This window comes from Helianthus annuus, chromosome 8 (genome assembly GCF_002127325.2).
Source record: "Helianthus annuus cultivar XRQ/B chromosome 8, HanXRQr2.0-SUNRISE, whole genome shotgun sequence".
In the NCBI taxonomy this organism is placed as follows: Eukaryota; Viridiplantae; Streptophyta; class Magnoliopsida; order Asterales; family Asteraceae; genus Helianthus; species Helianthus annuus.
In genome coordinates, this window is record NC_035440.2 from 21,298,284 (window position 1) to 21,311,563 (window position 13,280).

A 13,280-nucleotide genomic window follows, 5' to 3' on the forward strand; every position below is an offset into this window, starting at 1 on the left:
AGTTCGTACTCAAAGGTGTTATTTTCATTAAACCACAAGAACTATCTGTGTAACTAACTCTAATTTGTTTTTGTATAGTAAATTATATTGACTACCGGTACCATAACAAACCTTGTCGTGTTCAGAATAATGTACTTTTGTTGTTATACCGATTACTAGTACCGTTTCAGAACCAAACAAACCAAACCTCTACCAGCCGTAAAACATCAATAATGACATCATCAAAACCACTATCATTTAGGGCTGTCCAAACTGCTCGATGATCGAGGATCGCTCGACGATCGCTCGAAAAATGCTCGTTCGATTTCCGCTCAGTTTGTAAATGAGCCGCTCGGATCGGTTCGATTCAAATTCAATCCAAGCATGAGCAAAGGTCTGCTCGCTCGGTTTCGCTCGAATTATTTTTATTAAATAATTAATATATTAAAAGCCCGAAAAAAATACTAGCCCAACTTAATAGTTAATACCAAAATCTAACCCTAAATCCCTAATTCCTAAAACAATCACATAAACTAATTGTTCGAATGTTCGATCTGCATATCTCGCCGCTGGTACATTTTTAAGAACATTTTTAGAATCATGATTTTAGTTATGTATTGCTTTTGTTAGTAAGGTGTTGGACATGTTTTAATTAAGTTAGGATTTGTTTTTGTTGAATGCAACCTTATAATAGTCTTGATTTCAGTTTTTTTTTTTTTTGCTACACATGTTTTAATTTCGGTGCTTTGAAAAACCGAGCGAAAACGATCCGCTCGATTCAAATTCAATCCGAGCATGAGCATCACTTTTGTGCTCGGTTTTGCAAATTCGATCCCATCAGATCGGATCGATTATAATTCAATTCGAACATGAGCAGACCCTCAATCAAATCGTATCAGCTCATGAACACCCCTACTATCATTTTATAAAATTCCAAATATACCACCACCAATTCAAATTTAACAATTAGTTAAAAGCAAGAAAATGACAGCCTCAAATAAGACAATTTAAGTTTAATAATAATAAAAAATAAAATCCCATAAGCCCTGATTTGTACAGAAATAAAAGCCCTAATTTCCTTCCCATTTCTCCCTCTTCTTCCTTCTCTCTCCACCGTCCAATCTCTCTCTTCCAGCTCCCCCTATGGCGACGGCCGGCGATGGAAATCCTCCCTACGAAACCACCGGAGCCGGAGGCAAGTTCCGCAAGCGACCTCTCCGCCGTAGTGTTCCAGCCACACCCTATGCACGCCCTCCGTCAGCGGCCAGAAACCACAACCCTAGCATGCTCAAAAAGCTCGTTGTTGAACCAGCTTCTAGACTCATTTACGCCGGTGCTCATAGGCTGTTTGATGTTTTCCGCAAGCGTCCTCTTGTTCAATCCTTAGGGCCTCCAGGTTCAACACTTTTGTTCTCAATTACAATCATTTTGTTGTTTATTGGTTGTTTTGTCGTTATTTAGGGTTTAGTTTGTTGGTTGTTTTGGGGGGTTTTGTAAATTCTTTATGTTTGTTAATTGATTAGTTTATAGGTGTTATTTAGTTAGGGTTTAGTTTTGCCTTTGTTGATATCTGGTTAGGGGTTAATTTGAGTGTTGGGATCTGCTAGTCTCTGGTTATATCATACATTGTATTGTTATCTTTAGTTATATTGGTGTACCTCTTTTTCTCGTTATTTTAATACTCTGTTCTGCGTGTGGTACGAACTAAGAATCATGAATTTGTGACTGTATGTGGGATACATACAGGGATAGTAAACTTTATATAGAATTTCACATTGGTTTAGTTTTCTGCCTGGCCAAGTGCTTGAAGTTAAAGGCTTGTGCATCGATGAAATGATTTTCTTGAAAGTTTAATTTTTTGCTCACTGGATTAGGATGTGTGATGTGGAAAAGTGAAATGCTGCACGTGTGCTAATTTGGACTTTCAAGCTTTAGAATTGTGCAGCATGTGAGTTTTTTGTTAGTTATAAGTTTTGATAGGGGTGGCTTGTGCTTAGGACATTTCGATATTGCAATATTGCATACTGACAAGATAATTTATTTGAGACTAGGGTACAGAATTGGAGAATAACATGACACTATTCGAGTATCTTTTAAGTTTTAAGTAGTGTAAAATAATTGCAACATTTTTGATAATTATTATGTGGCTTAAGTTAAACATTCTTTATGATTCACATTCTCATTCCCTCATTCAAAAACCCCTAACTAAAAGACAACGGAAATCTCCTTTTTTCTTTCATTAAGTTATGCACGATGATGAGTCTTTTTGTAAATGTTTTGTGTGTGGGAAACCTTAGATTTTAAATGGCCTTTGTATTCTTACTTCGCTTGAATTTTTCTTTATACTTTGCATGTTCTTACCAGAGATTAATAAAGAGCCCCAGAATGTTCTTCAGAACGAAGGGGGAAATGTTAATTCTGCTAGCGTGTCTGCTGCCACTGGGATATCAGAGCTTGAATCATTGTTGCAACAAAAAACCTTTACTAGGTTGGTCATCCTTTTACTACAGTCTTACATTGCTATTTGTTTACCCTTTTAGGATAAAATACCGCTTCTTAATCATATGGTGGAATATGGTATGAATTATACCATGATCAACAGGTCTGAAATCGAACGTTTGACTTCAGTATTGCATTCAAAAACCACCGAGTCACCTTCCAATGACTCACTGGAAAAACGTGGAGCTAAGCGAGATAACTTTCATGCTGCTATCTCAACTCCCATCGGTACTTCAGGAGTAAGTAATCTGTTCATGTTTGTCTTTGTAATCATTTTTATCCATTTTTAGAAAACAATTCCCTATCGTATTCGTCATCGTTCATAGTTCTACATACAATATATTACTATATTGTTTTCAGGTGCTCAAGGAGGAAACTGCTTCACCTGCTGAGCTGGCAAAGCATTACATGGGATCTAGACAAGACTCGAAGTTGCTTCCAAGAACACCAATCACAGCAGTGGCTCAAAAGACCGCAAACAGTTTAGGGAATCTTGAAAATGGTTTTGCGACACCAAGATCTCGAGGCAGATCTGCAATGTACACCATGGCTCGCGCACCGTATTCTAGAAGTCCTTTAAGTTTTAGCCAACAGGTTTTGCTTGATCTGCTTTTCTCTATTCAACTTACTTTGCAATATTGCTGAAGTAGAATTTGTTTATGCTTACATCATATTCAGGGAATCAAGTCAGATTATGGTCATGATGCTGCATTGACATCTTCTCAAGGGCATGAAGGGAAAATGGTACTTTTGTAATACTACATGATAGACATGGGCAACTTGTCTGTTTTTTAAGTTAGTGATGAACACATTTGGATTTCACACATAAAAAGGTTCAGAACTTTTAAACACTTTGATTTTGGGCAGTCTGATCTGGTAACTGCTAATCCAATCAAGATGCAGACCTTAGTAACTTTGACCCTGTTGACTTTTTTTCTGATGTCGTCATAGGGCTGCAAACGAACCTAACGAACACGAAGACGACCTTGTTTGTGTTCGTTTGGTAAGGAAATATATGTGTTCACGAACTGTTCATGAACACTTACCGAACGGGATTTTATGTTTGTGCTTGTTAAGGAAATGAACGTGTTCGTTTGCTAATTTTAGGCAATGAGTGTTCATGAACACAAACTAATGTCCATTAACACAAGCGGAAATAAATGAACACAAACAAGCGTTTATGAACATAATATATATTACATCGATATTAATTAAATATTTTATTTGTCGGAATTCTGAAGTATTTAAATAAAATATAAAAACTAAAAACACTAATAAACTATCGAACACAATCGAACATATACGAACACGTTACCGAATGTTCACGAACATAAATGAACGAACTCATTCTCTGTTCATGTTCGTTCATTTAACTATACAAACGAAGTTTCTTGTTCATGTCCGTTTGTCTAATATACAAACGAACACAAATGAACTTCCCGCTGAACAGTTCACGAACTGTTCGCTGAATGTTTGGTTCGTTTACTGCCCTACACTTGATTAATACTTTTTTAAAAAACTTTTTTATGAGTCCAAACATAGTGTGTTAGCCCTAATAGAAATCAAACCATAGTTCATTTTTTTATGCAATCTGCTTTGTAGAATATGTTTTTTAATTATTTCTACCTAACTGTTTTTGACGTTCTTCATCAGGCACTAAAACGTAGGAGTTCTGTACTAGATGATGATATCGGGTCTGGTGGGCCGCTTCGTAGGATTCGGCAGAAAGCTAATCTTTTGTCACAAAGAGAGAAGAAAGAACTTGGGTACACCACTTTTCAACAACCGGAGGATTCGGGCCAGTATCTGCTTTTAACAAACGCATCTGAACCAAGAGGCTCAGACTACGCTTCTGTTCCAACAAAAGCCACCCAAACAGCCAACAAAATATTGCAACACCTCGACAAACCAAACTCAATAGAAAACAAATCACTCTCAACACTTGCTGGAATGAACGAGAAAACGCCAAATAAACTAAGGTTAGATATGCTTCACGGTCAAGCTCTTAGAAGCTTGGAGAAAGCGGATTCACCTAAATTGGATTCAAGCTTTCGTGATATTCAGAAACCGGTGGTATCAGAGTTGACTTTGCAAAGTAAAAGTAAAGACAAGACTGAAGAAAATGGTTTAAGGAAGTCTACTGTATCTAGTAACGTGTTGACTTTGGTCAATGGTGATAATGATATGCCAGATACTTTGAAAAACAAAGCACCGGTTGTTGAATTTACTTATTTACCTTCGAATACAGAAGAGCCTCAAAAGAAACATGCTTTTCAGATGAGTGCACCTGAGGATTACTTTGAGATAGATGATGACGAGGATGATGTTCATGATAACGGGCATGTGTCGTTGCCATTGGTGGAAAATAATAAACCCGAGACCTCTGCTGCTGACATCATCAAAACCCCTACACTAGTTGAAGTTTCCAAAACTTCTGAATTAGTCGAGTATAATAAAGCCGTGTTTCCTGCGGCTTCTAAAGTTCCAGAACAGGTTGAGTTAAAAGAAGCTGAAAATGATAATAAACCTATTTCATCTCCGTTGTCTCCATCAGTTACAACGACACAGACAAGTGTGCTTACAAACTCAACTTCACAACAGGAAAACGTTGCTTCGGTAAAGGTGTCGCCATTCGCGTTTTCTGCTAATGAACCTTCAGAATTCAAACCAAATGCTGGTTCAGATCCGAAAGAAATCGTCCCCGTCAGGTTAGAACTTAGAACATCCGTTTATTTACCTTTTTTTTGTTAGTTGATTGCATCATTTCCGAAATTGAAGTTACTAGTTGTGTAATGATGATGGATCCTCATCTTTATTGTGTTTGTGCAGCGTGTTCAATTCAGTTACAAAGAATGATCATGTAAAAGTTTCAGTTTTCAACAAGGATGAAAATAAAATGTTTGGGAAATCGGAGTCTTTATCCGCTGCTGTTTCTGCAGCCACATCAACAGATGGTATATTCGCGTTTGGCGCATCCAACAAGAACTTAAGTAGCCTCGACACAACACCTGCTTCAAACCCTCCTACTTTTCCTTCGGTGGCTCCTTTTTCAGCTTCCGTAAGTACCACCGCCATGGCTCCCTTATCAACCACCACTACTACCCCTGCTGTTAGTTTCTCGACTTCTGTGTCACCTCAAGTTTTCAGTTTTGGGTCTGTTACTTCAACAGCACCAAGCACTTCAGTGGTGGAAACTGGGAACACCAGCACCAGCTCGCCTTTTGCTATCACAACATTTGCCACCACCACCACCACCACCGAAAGTGGCCTCTTTGGCTTCGGTTCTTCGGCAGCGGCTACGTCCACTACCACCACCGGAAGTGGTCTCTTTGGCTTCAGTTCTCCAACAGCAGCTACTTCCACCGCCACTACCACCACCACAGGAAATGGTCCTTTTGGCTTCAGTTCTGCAGCCGCAGCAGAAGCTACTTCAACAGCCACAACCACCACCACCGCCACAGGAAATGGTCTCTTTGGCTTCAGTTCTCCGGCAGCAGCTACTTCAACAACCACCACCACCACAGGAAATGGTCTCTTTGGCTTTAGTTCTCCTGCAGCAGCTACTACAACCACCACGGCGAGCGGTCTCTTTGGCTTCAGTTCTCCAGCGGCAGCTACTTCAACCACCGCCACCACCACCGGAAGTGGTCTCTTTGGGTTCAGCTCTCCAGCGGCAACTACTTCAACCACCATCACCACCAACACCACCGGAGGTGGTCTCTTTGGCTTCAGCTCTCCGGCAGCAGCTACTTCAACCACCGCGACCACCACTGTCGGAAATGGTCTTTTTGGTTTCAGTTCTCCGGCTGCAGCTACTTCAACTACCACCACCGGAAGCGGCCTCTTTGGCGTCAGTTCTTCGGCAGCAGCTACTTCAACCACCACCGCCGCCACTGGAAGTGGTCTCTTTGGCTTCAGTTCTCCGGCAGCTGCTACATCAACGACCACCGCCACCGGAAGTGGCCTCTTCAGCTTTGGTTCTTCCGCAGCAGCTCCTTCAACCACCAGTTCTCTGTCACATGGGTCTTTCTTTAACGTCACTAACGGTTTTCAGGCAAGCACCCCTGCATCTTCCACCAGTACTCTTTTTGGATCGTCAGCTCCTGCTTTCAGTTCCACATCAAGTTTTGGTATCACTTCCGTGGGACCCGCTTCAGAGATCAAATCTGGTAATTCAACTAGCGGGTCCACCACTTCCATATTCGGTTCCAGTTGGCAACAACCTCAACAGTCATCTGGATTCGGTTCTACATTCACTTCTTCTCCATCAACTTCAGTGTTCTCTTTTGGGGCATCTTCTACACCCGCGTCTTCATTTGGTCCATCTGTTTTTGGAAACTCAACTCCTGTTTTTGGAGCTACACCGAATAATAATATTAATAATAACAATAATAATGGTGATCAGATGAGTATGGAGGACAGTATGGCTGAGGATTCGATGCAAACTCAAAGTCCGGTATCTCCATTTGGTCAAGCTCCAGTGAGTACAACTACACCAGGGTTCATGTTTGGTTCAGCCACCCCGACACCGACACCATCGTTAACCCCCGCACCAGTTTCTTTCTCGTTTGGTGGGCAGCAGAACCAAGCACCGGCGCCTCAAAATCCGTTCCAATCATCGAGCGTAGAGTTCAATGCCGGAGGTGGGAGTTTCTCGTTGGGATCGGGTGGTGAAAAGTCGAACAGGAGGATAGTTCGGGTTATGAAAAGCAAGAACAGGAAGAAATGAGCGGCAGCAGGTGCTTTTGGTGTCGGGTATTTGTGTTTAGATTCTGTTGATGTTGTCGAGTATTGTTGTTGTTAGAATGTTATTATTAGATCACAATTTTGGAACGAGGGTTTGAAGTTTCAAAGGCATATATGTTACTGTACTAGTTGAAATAGAGATTTCTGGTTCAAACTGTGTTTCATTTTTAAAAATAATTGTAATATTAAAGATAATGATGATGTATCATTACAAGTGTTATTCACCATATTGGGAATTTATTTACCCAATTAATGATATGAGTGAAATTCGAATTGAAACCTATAAAACTAACTCGAATCTGAATGTTTAAATCCGGTTAGCTTCAATTATAACATTATTAAGGTAGTTTGCTTCAAAACTCAAACCAAACATACACAACTTTGTATAATATATTCCAACTCAAAAATACAAAAGAAACCAAACAAAAACGTTCCAACTTTATCGACACATTCAAAGATACAAAAACAGGAAATTTTCGAACGCATTTTATGGAACCACTAAACTGTTACTTTACAATGCGCGAAACCATGGTCCCTAGCATCATGTTTAATAAAAACTATCAACAGCACTAGTTTACAGTCAACATAAAGACAAATCACCAGGGGACCAGGAGAAAATAGCATACTGGATGCAGAAATTAAGAAAATGCGCAAACAATGAAACCATGATTTAGGTGAACCAAAAGTTTAATCACTCGCAGGAGAAAATAGCTCTGAGACTAACTTGACCACCCCCGACATCGGTGCATCATCCTGCAAAATATCATTATTTTTATAAGAACTTTAGAATTGTATCTGTAATTGTACTTGAAGTTTTTAAAGAAATGATCCTAGCATACCCATAAACAGATGGGGATTTAAAGAGTAAAATGCCATTTTCGTCCCTGAGGTTTGGCCAGTTTTGCGACTTTCGTTCAAAGGTTGGTTTTTCCGCATCTGGATCCAAAAGGTTTGAAATCTTGTCATTTTCATCTAGCTCGTTAACTCAATTCATTTTTCTTCGTTAATTCAGGGGTAATTCTGTCTTTTTTTGTTAACTTTAAGGGCAATTCGGTCTTTTTCACTTAATGTAAAACGACCCAGTACCCATGAAAAAGACTGAATTGCCTTTTAAGTTGACAAAAAGACGGAAATACTCCTGACTTAATAGAGAAAAATGGATGGAGTTAACGAGCCGGATGAAAATTGCAAGATTTCAAACCTTGTGGATCCATATGCGGAGAAACAAACCTTTGGACGAAAGTAGCAAAACTAGCCAAACCTGATGGGCGGAAATAGCATTTTACTCGGAATTTAAATAAAATCTTTTTCGAATCATCTAATACATTCACTCACAAGATACACAATGTCAAAGCCTTTACGATAGCTATCAAGAGAGTTTTCAATGTTGTGGTTCCTGCAAAAAATGAAAAGTATAATTACAATATAAAAATTGCCAATTTTTGGCTGCCAAAATATTCTTTTCAATCCAACGGAAGGTGTGCTTTTATAATGTATGAATCACCAAAAGCGTGTTTATTATTTTAAAAATAATGGCAGGCATGATTCGAGTAAATTATACACATAAAAAATTGAGTAAACTTCCGTTTTGCTCCCTGTGGTTTGGTCACTTTAACGGTTTTGCCCCAAACCGTTAAAAATAGCCATTTTACTCCCTGATGTTTTGGTTTTGTTGCCAGTTTGCTCCCTGCGGGGAGCAAAATGGAAAAACAAACAGTTTGGATGGAGTTAGAGGCGGGGAGCAAACTGGCAAAAAAACCGAAACATCAGGGAGTAAAATGGCTATTTTTAAAGGTTTGGAGCAAAACCGTTAAAGTGACCAAACCACAGGGAGCAAAACGGAAGTTTACTCTAAAAAATTTAAACCAGCTTAAAAATTAAAACTTACAAAAATCCAACGGAAATGCGAGTTTCATAATTCAAACCATCAGACATATGGAGGTCTCCCATGTGATCACCAAGAAGTAAAACATTTGTTCTTTTTTTCACAGACGCGCTATCCATCATTTGATCATCGACTTCACCCAAATGATCATGTAAAGATGCAGCCATATCAAGAGCATGCTCATTCTTATTTAAGCTATGAATCAACTTCCCTGTGTAAATTTGAAAATTATTAACGGTTAATATGACCATAAATTAATTAAAAATTTAAAACATAGTTGTGTACTTATCGTAGCAGCTGGATTTACCTGTAAAAGATACTAGGTTACCATTCTGGTCAAATTTCATCCGGTTTGATACAATCTTGACGTTTTTGAAAGTTCTATGCAGTTTCTGACGAAGAACCTGATGAAATCGAGAATAAACATCATAGTTATATTTAGGATACTAAGGCCGGAGGGTGTGGAGGCGCCACCCTTGCCACCTCACCAACAATGGCGCCCCGGCGGCGCCATCTGCCACACCGTGGCATTCAAAGGGGGGCGCCATGGGTTGTCCGCCACCATGGTAACGAGGAAGAAGATGTGTACAGGTGGGGCCCGCATGCATTTCATCCAATAATTTTTTTTTTTTAATTTTGTTTAATAGGGGGCTTTATCCCACACCCTGCAAGTTAAGGCCCCTTCCAATAAAGCCCCCTGGCTGACGTGGATCCTAGGTGGCGTTGACGTATCCTGATAAATCCCCTAGGGGCTTTATCCCACACCCCATAGCCTAATTGCCAGCTGGCATACAAGAATGATGACATGACAATGGTATAGTATAGCTTACCTCTTCAATAATATCAGCTAGACCTGCTGAAAATATAAGAACCGGGATATCTCTCTCCTGGAGACAAAAAAATAAAATAAGATTAACTAAATTAGCCTGTTAAATGATTAAAAAAATATAAAACAAAAAACTTGCCTCTAAAAACTCGAAAAGCTCAACGACACCTTCTCTGAAAGCAATCACAGCATTGGCTACAGAGTTTCTTATTGCATCATATGTAAGACCTCCTTCAATAAGAAGACCATGGGTCTTACCCCACCTACGATAATAAAAAATAATGATTTAATATGTATTAAATTATTTTAAAATAGTAAAAAAAAGAGTAAATTACTTTTTGAGTCCCTGTGTTTTAGTGGTTTTAACCACTTGAGTCCAAAATCAAAGAGTTTAACGCCCTGAGTCCCTAGTCATTTATTTTATAACGTTTTGAGTCCAATTTTGTTTATTTTATAACGATTTGAGTCCAAAAAATTGGACTCAAAAGGTTAAAATTTGGACTCAAAAGGACTCAAATGGTTAATGAAAATGCTTATAGGGACTCAGGTCGTTAAACTTTTTGCTTTTGGACTCAACTAGTTAAAACCACTAAAACACAGGGACTCAAAAAGTAATTTACCCTAAAAAAAGGGGTGATATTTAGGTGTGTTTGACTGTGTAAATAGTCAACATACCATTCTACCATGAGCTTTGTTTTTTCATCAATTGGAATCTGCGGGTCATATTCTATAGGATGATAATAGTTAAATAACTCGTCCCTCTTAGCATTGTATTCAGGGTTATCCTGTTGTAGGAGCGCGTGACTGGCTACAAGTATATTGAGACTATAGTTTAGTCACATTAAAAATACATAATTAAGATAAAAACGTTCAAAAAACGAAAATGAAGCGTGAACATACATTGTCCTCGACATCCATCAACCCAAAACTTTGTAAGTGTATTATCAAAATCTGCAATAACCTACAGTTTCAAACGATGAAACAATTGCAAAATGATTCCCTCAGTACAATTTATACAATAAAGTATGTAGTGCAAGAAGTCATTGAAAAACTCGAGATTCAGATTACTCTGTGCAGGCTCATAATTCACAATCTATTCTATTTTTAAGATTGCATTAACATTCTAAATTTATGTTTTGGTAATCAAATTAGTAACTTTTGTTCTAATCCACAAGTTTGATTTGAGCATTTCAGACATTTGGTCAACAATCAAATATAGTAATTAAACTAGGAGCCAAAATCAATAACTAGAAATCCTAAAATTTGTACCAATGGGGTGGTGGTCGATTGGCAAAGGCAAAGCCTTTAAACACCTTGGGAGAGGGAGGTCTTGGGTTCAAGTCTCATAGACGACATGGAATAAAAGAAATTTGTCGTTCAAAAAGAAATCCTAAAATTTGTAAGTTTATGACAACACAAATTTCAAAGAAACAAACACACCCAGTAAAATCCCACTTGTAGCATAGCTATTGACAGTAGGGATGTAAACGAACCGAACGAACACGAACAAGGCCGTTAAGGAAACAAATGTGTTCACGAACGGTTCATGAACACTTACCGAACGAGATTTTATGTTCGTGTTCGTTCATTAAGGAAATGAGCGTGTTCGCGAACGGTTCACGAACACAAACTAACACAAATAAATTTGGCGAATGCGATAAAGGATAAAGATAGATGGTCCAGAGAGTAGCACTCGAACTTGAATCCCTTATTGTGGAACGGAGGTCGATCGTATTCATGGATGTAAATAATGAGAAATGAAAGGGAAATGATGCATAAACAAGGTGAAAGTGGGTTTCCTAGTTTAATTGTTAGGGAAATAAAATAAATAAAAGTTTAATAATATATAAAGTACAAATAAAATATAAGAAAGTACAAAGATCTTCAATTAAAACACAAACATACGAACATAAACGAACGCAAATCAATGAATGTTCACGAACACCTTACCGAACGTTCACGAACACAATTGAACGAACGAGAGCTCTGTTCATGTTTGTTCATTTAACTAATCGAACAAAATTTCTTGTTCATGTTCGTTTGTCTATTAAACGAATGAACATAAACGAACTTCCCGCTGAACGGTTCATGAACTGTTCGCTGAACATTCGGTTCGTTTACAGCCCTAATTGACAGGGTCTAGGATGACGGAAAATATTTCCTCGAGAAGTTGCTCAAACCGAAATCTGGACACCAAAAAACTTTTTTTTTGACGTGTAAAGTACAACACAGTAATCCAGATAACTTAAAATGCGGCTAAAGAGATACAAAAAAAGGATACTACCACTAACATAAGTACAACAGATTAAACATACTTCCCCTAAATGAAACTAAAGGCAAGGCCCAAAAACAAACATGATTCCATAAACCCTAAAAACAAACAAGATTCCATAAACCCTAAAAACAACCAATTCAAAGTAAAAAAAAAAAAAACCTGAAATTTCGAAGGACCTGCGAGGCGAATAGCCGCTTTTTTCTGGTGAAGCAACTTGGGATCATTAACAACAACCTTAGAAGAATAACAATTGTTCCCATTAACCATAGTCCCCAATTTAGCTCTATTCATCTTTCTCCCACTACAACTCCAAACCCTTAATCAACCAAAAGAAACACAAACCACCAACTTATACATATGCATTATTACATATGAGTATCAAATATAAAAGACCCATGAAAAGAGTACAAAACCTGTAACTGATACGATCAGAAATGCAACGAATGGTGTGGGAACAAAAGCAAGTCAGAGACATAAATAGGTTAAGAAGGTTTAGGATTTGCCAAAATATGCGGCATATGCTTATAAATTGTTGTGGGCATATACATATATGCTTTCAAGTTTTGGAGTTATGGAGTTTGGACCTTCAGATGACACACATGTATGCCCCCTTCTGCAAAATAGATAAACCTGTGACGTCACTCCTTTTTAGTTTGTGTAAAGTTTTTTACGCTTTTGTTGGTTTTAGTTGTTTGTGATGTGGTATCATGGTTAATGACATGAGGTTTTAGTTTTAAACAAAGTTTGGTGTTTGGATATTCTTGTTTTGAGTTGACTAAAATACATTAGCTCAGTTGTTTGCAGTTGTGTGTAATGTATTTTTTTTTGGTAAGGTGTGATTATTCACGAATGTCGGGAGGTTTAGTATACGTTGTTTTAAGGGGATGAGGATGTAACACCTCGAAAATTTGCGTCCTATAATGTATTGACACGTGTCATAAGTGTGACCATGATAACAAATACCATAGAGGGACTAAAGTTGACAAACATAGAAAGTAAGTGAATTTGAGGGTTCAAAATGTCAACAAGGGATAAATATGCTTTACAGTAACCCTACATGATGCTCGTAC

At 38.3% G+C, this 13,280-nt stretch overlaps 2 protein-coding genes across 3 annotated transcripts; one reads left to right on the plus strand and one right to left on the minus strand.

The window, feature by feature from the left end:
* Positions 1-1,031: 1,031 nt before the first annotated feature.
* On the plus strand, positions 1,032-7,432 carry LOC110872336 (nuclear pore complex protein DDB_G0274915). Its single transcript, XM_022121114.2, has 7 exons — positions 1,032-1,375; positions 2,344-2,467; positions 2,582-2,717; positions 2,839-3,072; positions 3,157-3,222; positions 4,132-5,186; positions 5,308-7,432. Exons 1-7 carry the CDS (start codon positions 1,123-1,125, stop codon positions 7,205-7,207), a joined length of 3,768 nt encoding a protein of 1,255 aa, XP_021976806.1. The 5' UTR covers positions 1,032-1,122; the 3' UTR covers positions 7,208-7,432.
* A 152-nt stretch (positions 7,433-7,584) lies between these two features.
* On the minus strand, positions 7,585-12,864 carry LOC110872337 (7-methylguanosine phosphate-specific 5'-nucleotidase A). 2 transcript variants are annotated; one of them, XM_022121116.2, is made up of 10 exons: positions 12,624-12,864; positions 12,370-12,526; positions 10,836-10,896; positions 10,611-10,743; positions 10,075-10,198; positions 9,940-9,996; positions 9,417-9,513; positions 9,113-9,320; positions 8,560-8,620; positions 7,585-7,977 (listed from the first exon to the last, which is right to left on the minus strand). In XM_022121116.2, exons 1-10 carry the CDS (start codon positions 12,683-12,685, stop codon positions 7,912-7,914), a joined length of 1,026 nt encoding a protein of 341 aa, XP_021976808.1. In that variant the 5' UTR covers positions 12,686-12,864; the 3' UTR covers positions 7,585-7,911. The 2 variants fall into 2 exon arrangements, with proteins under 2 accessions (XP_021976808.1, XP_021976809.1); XM_022121117.2 differs by having other exon boundaries at positions 12,370-12,511; positions 12,624-12,814.
* Between the last annotated feature and the right edge of the window lie 416 nt (positions 12,865-13,280).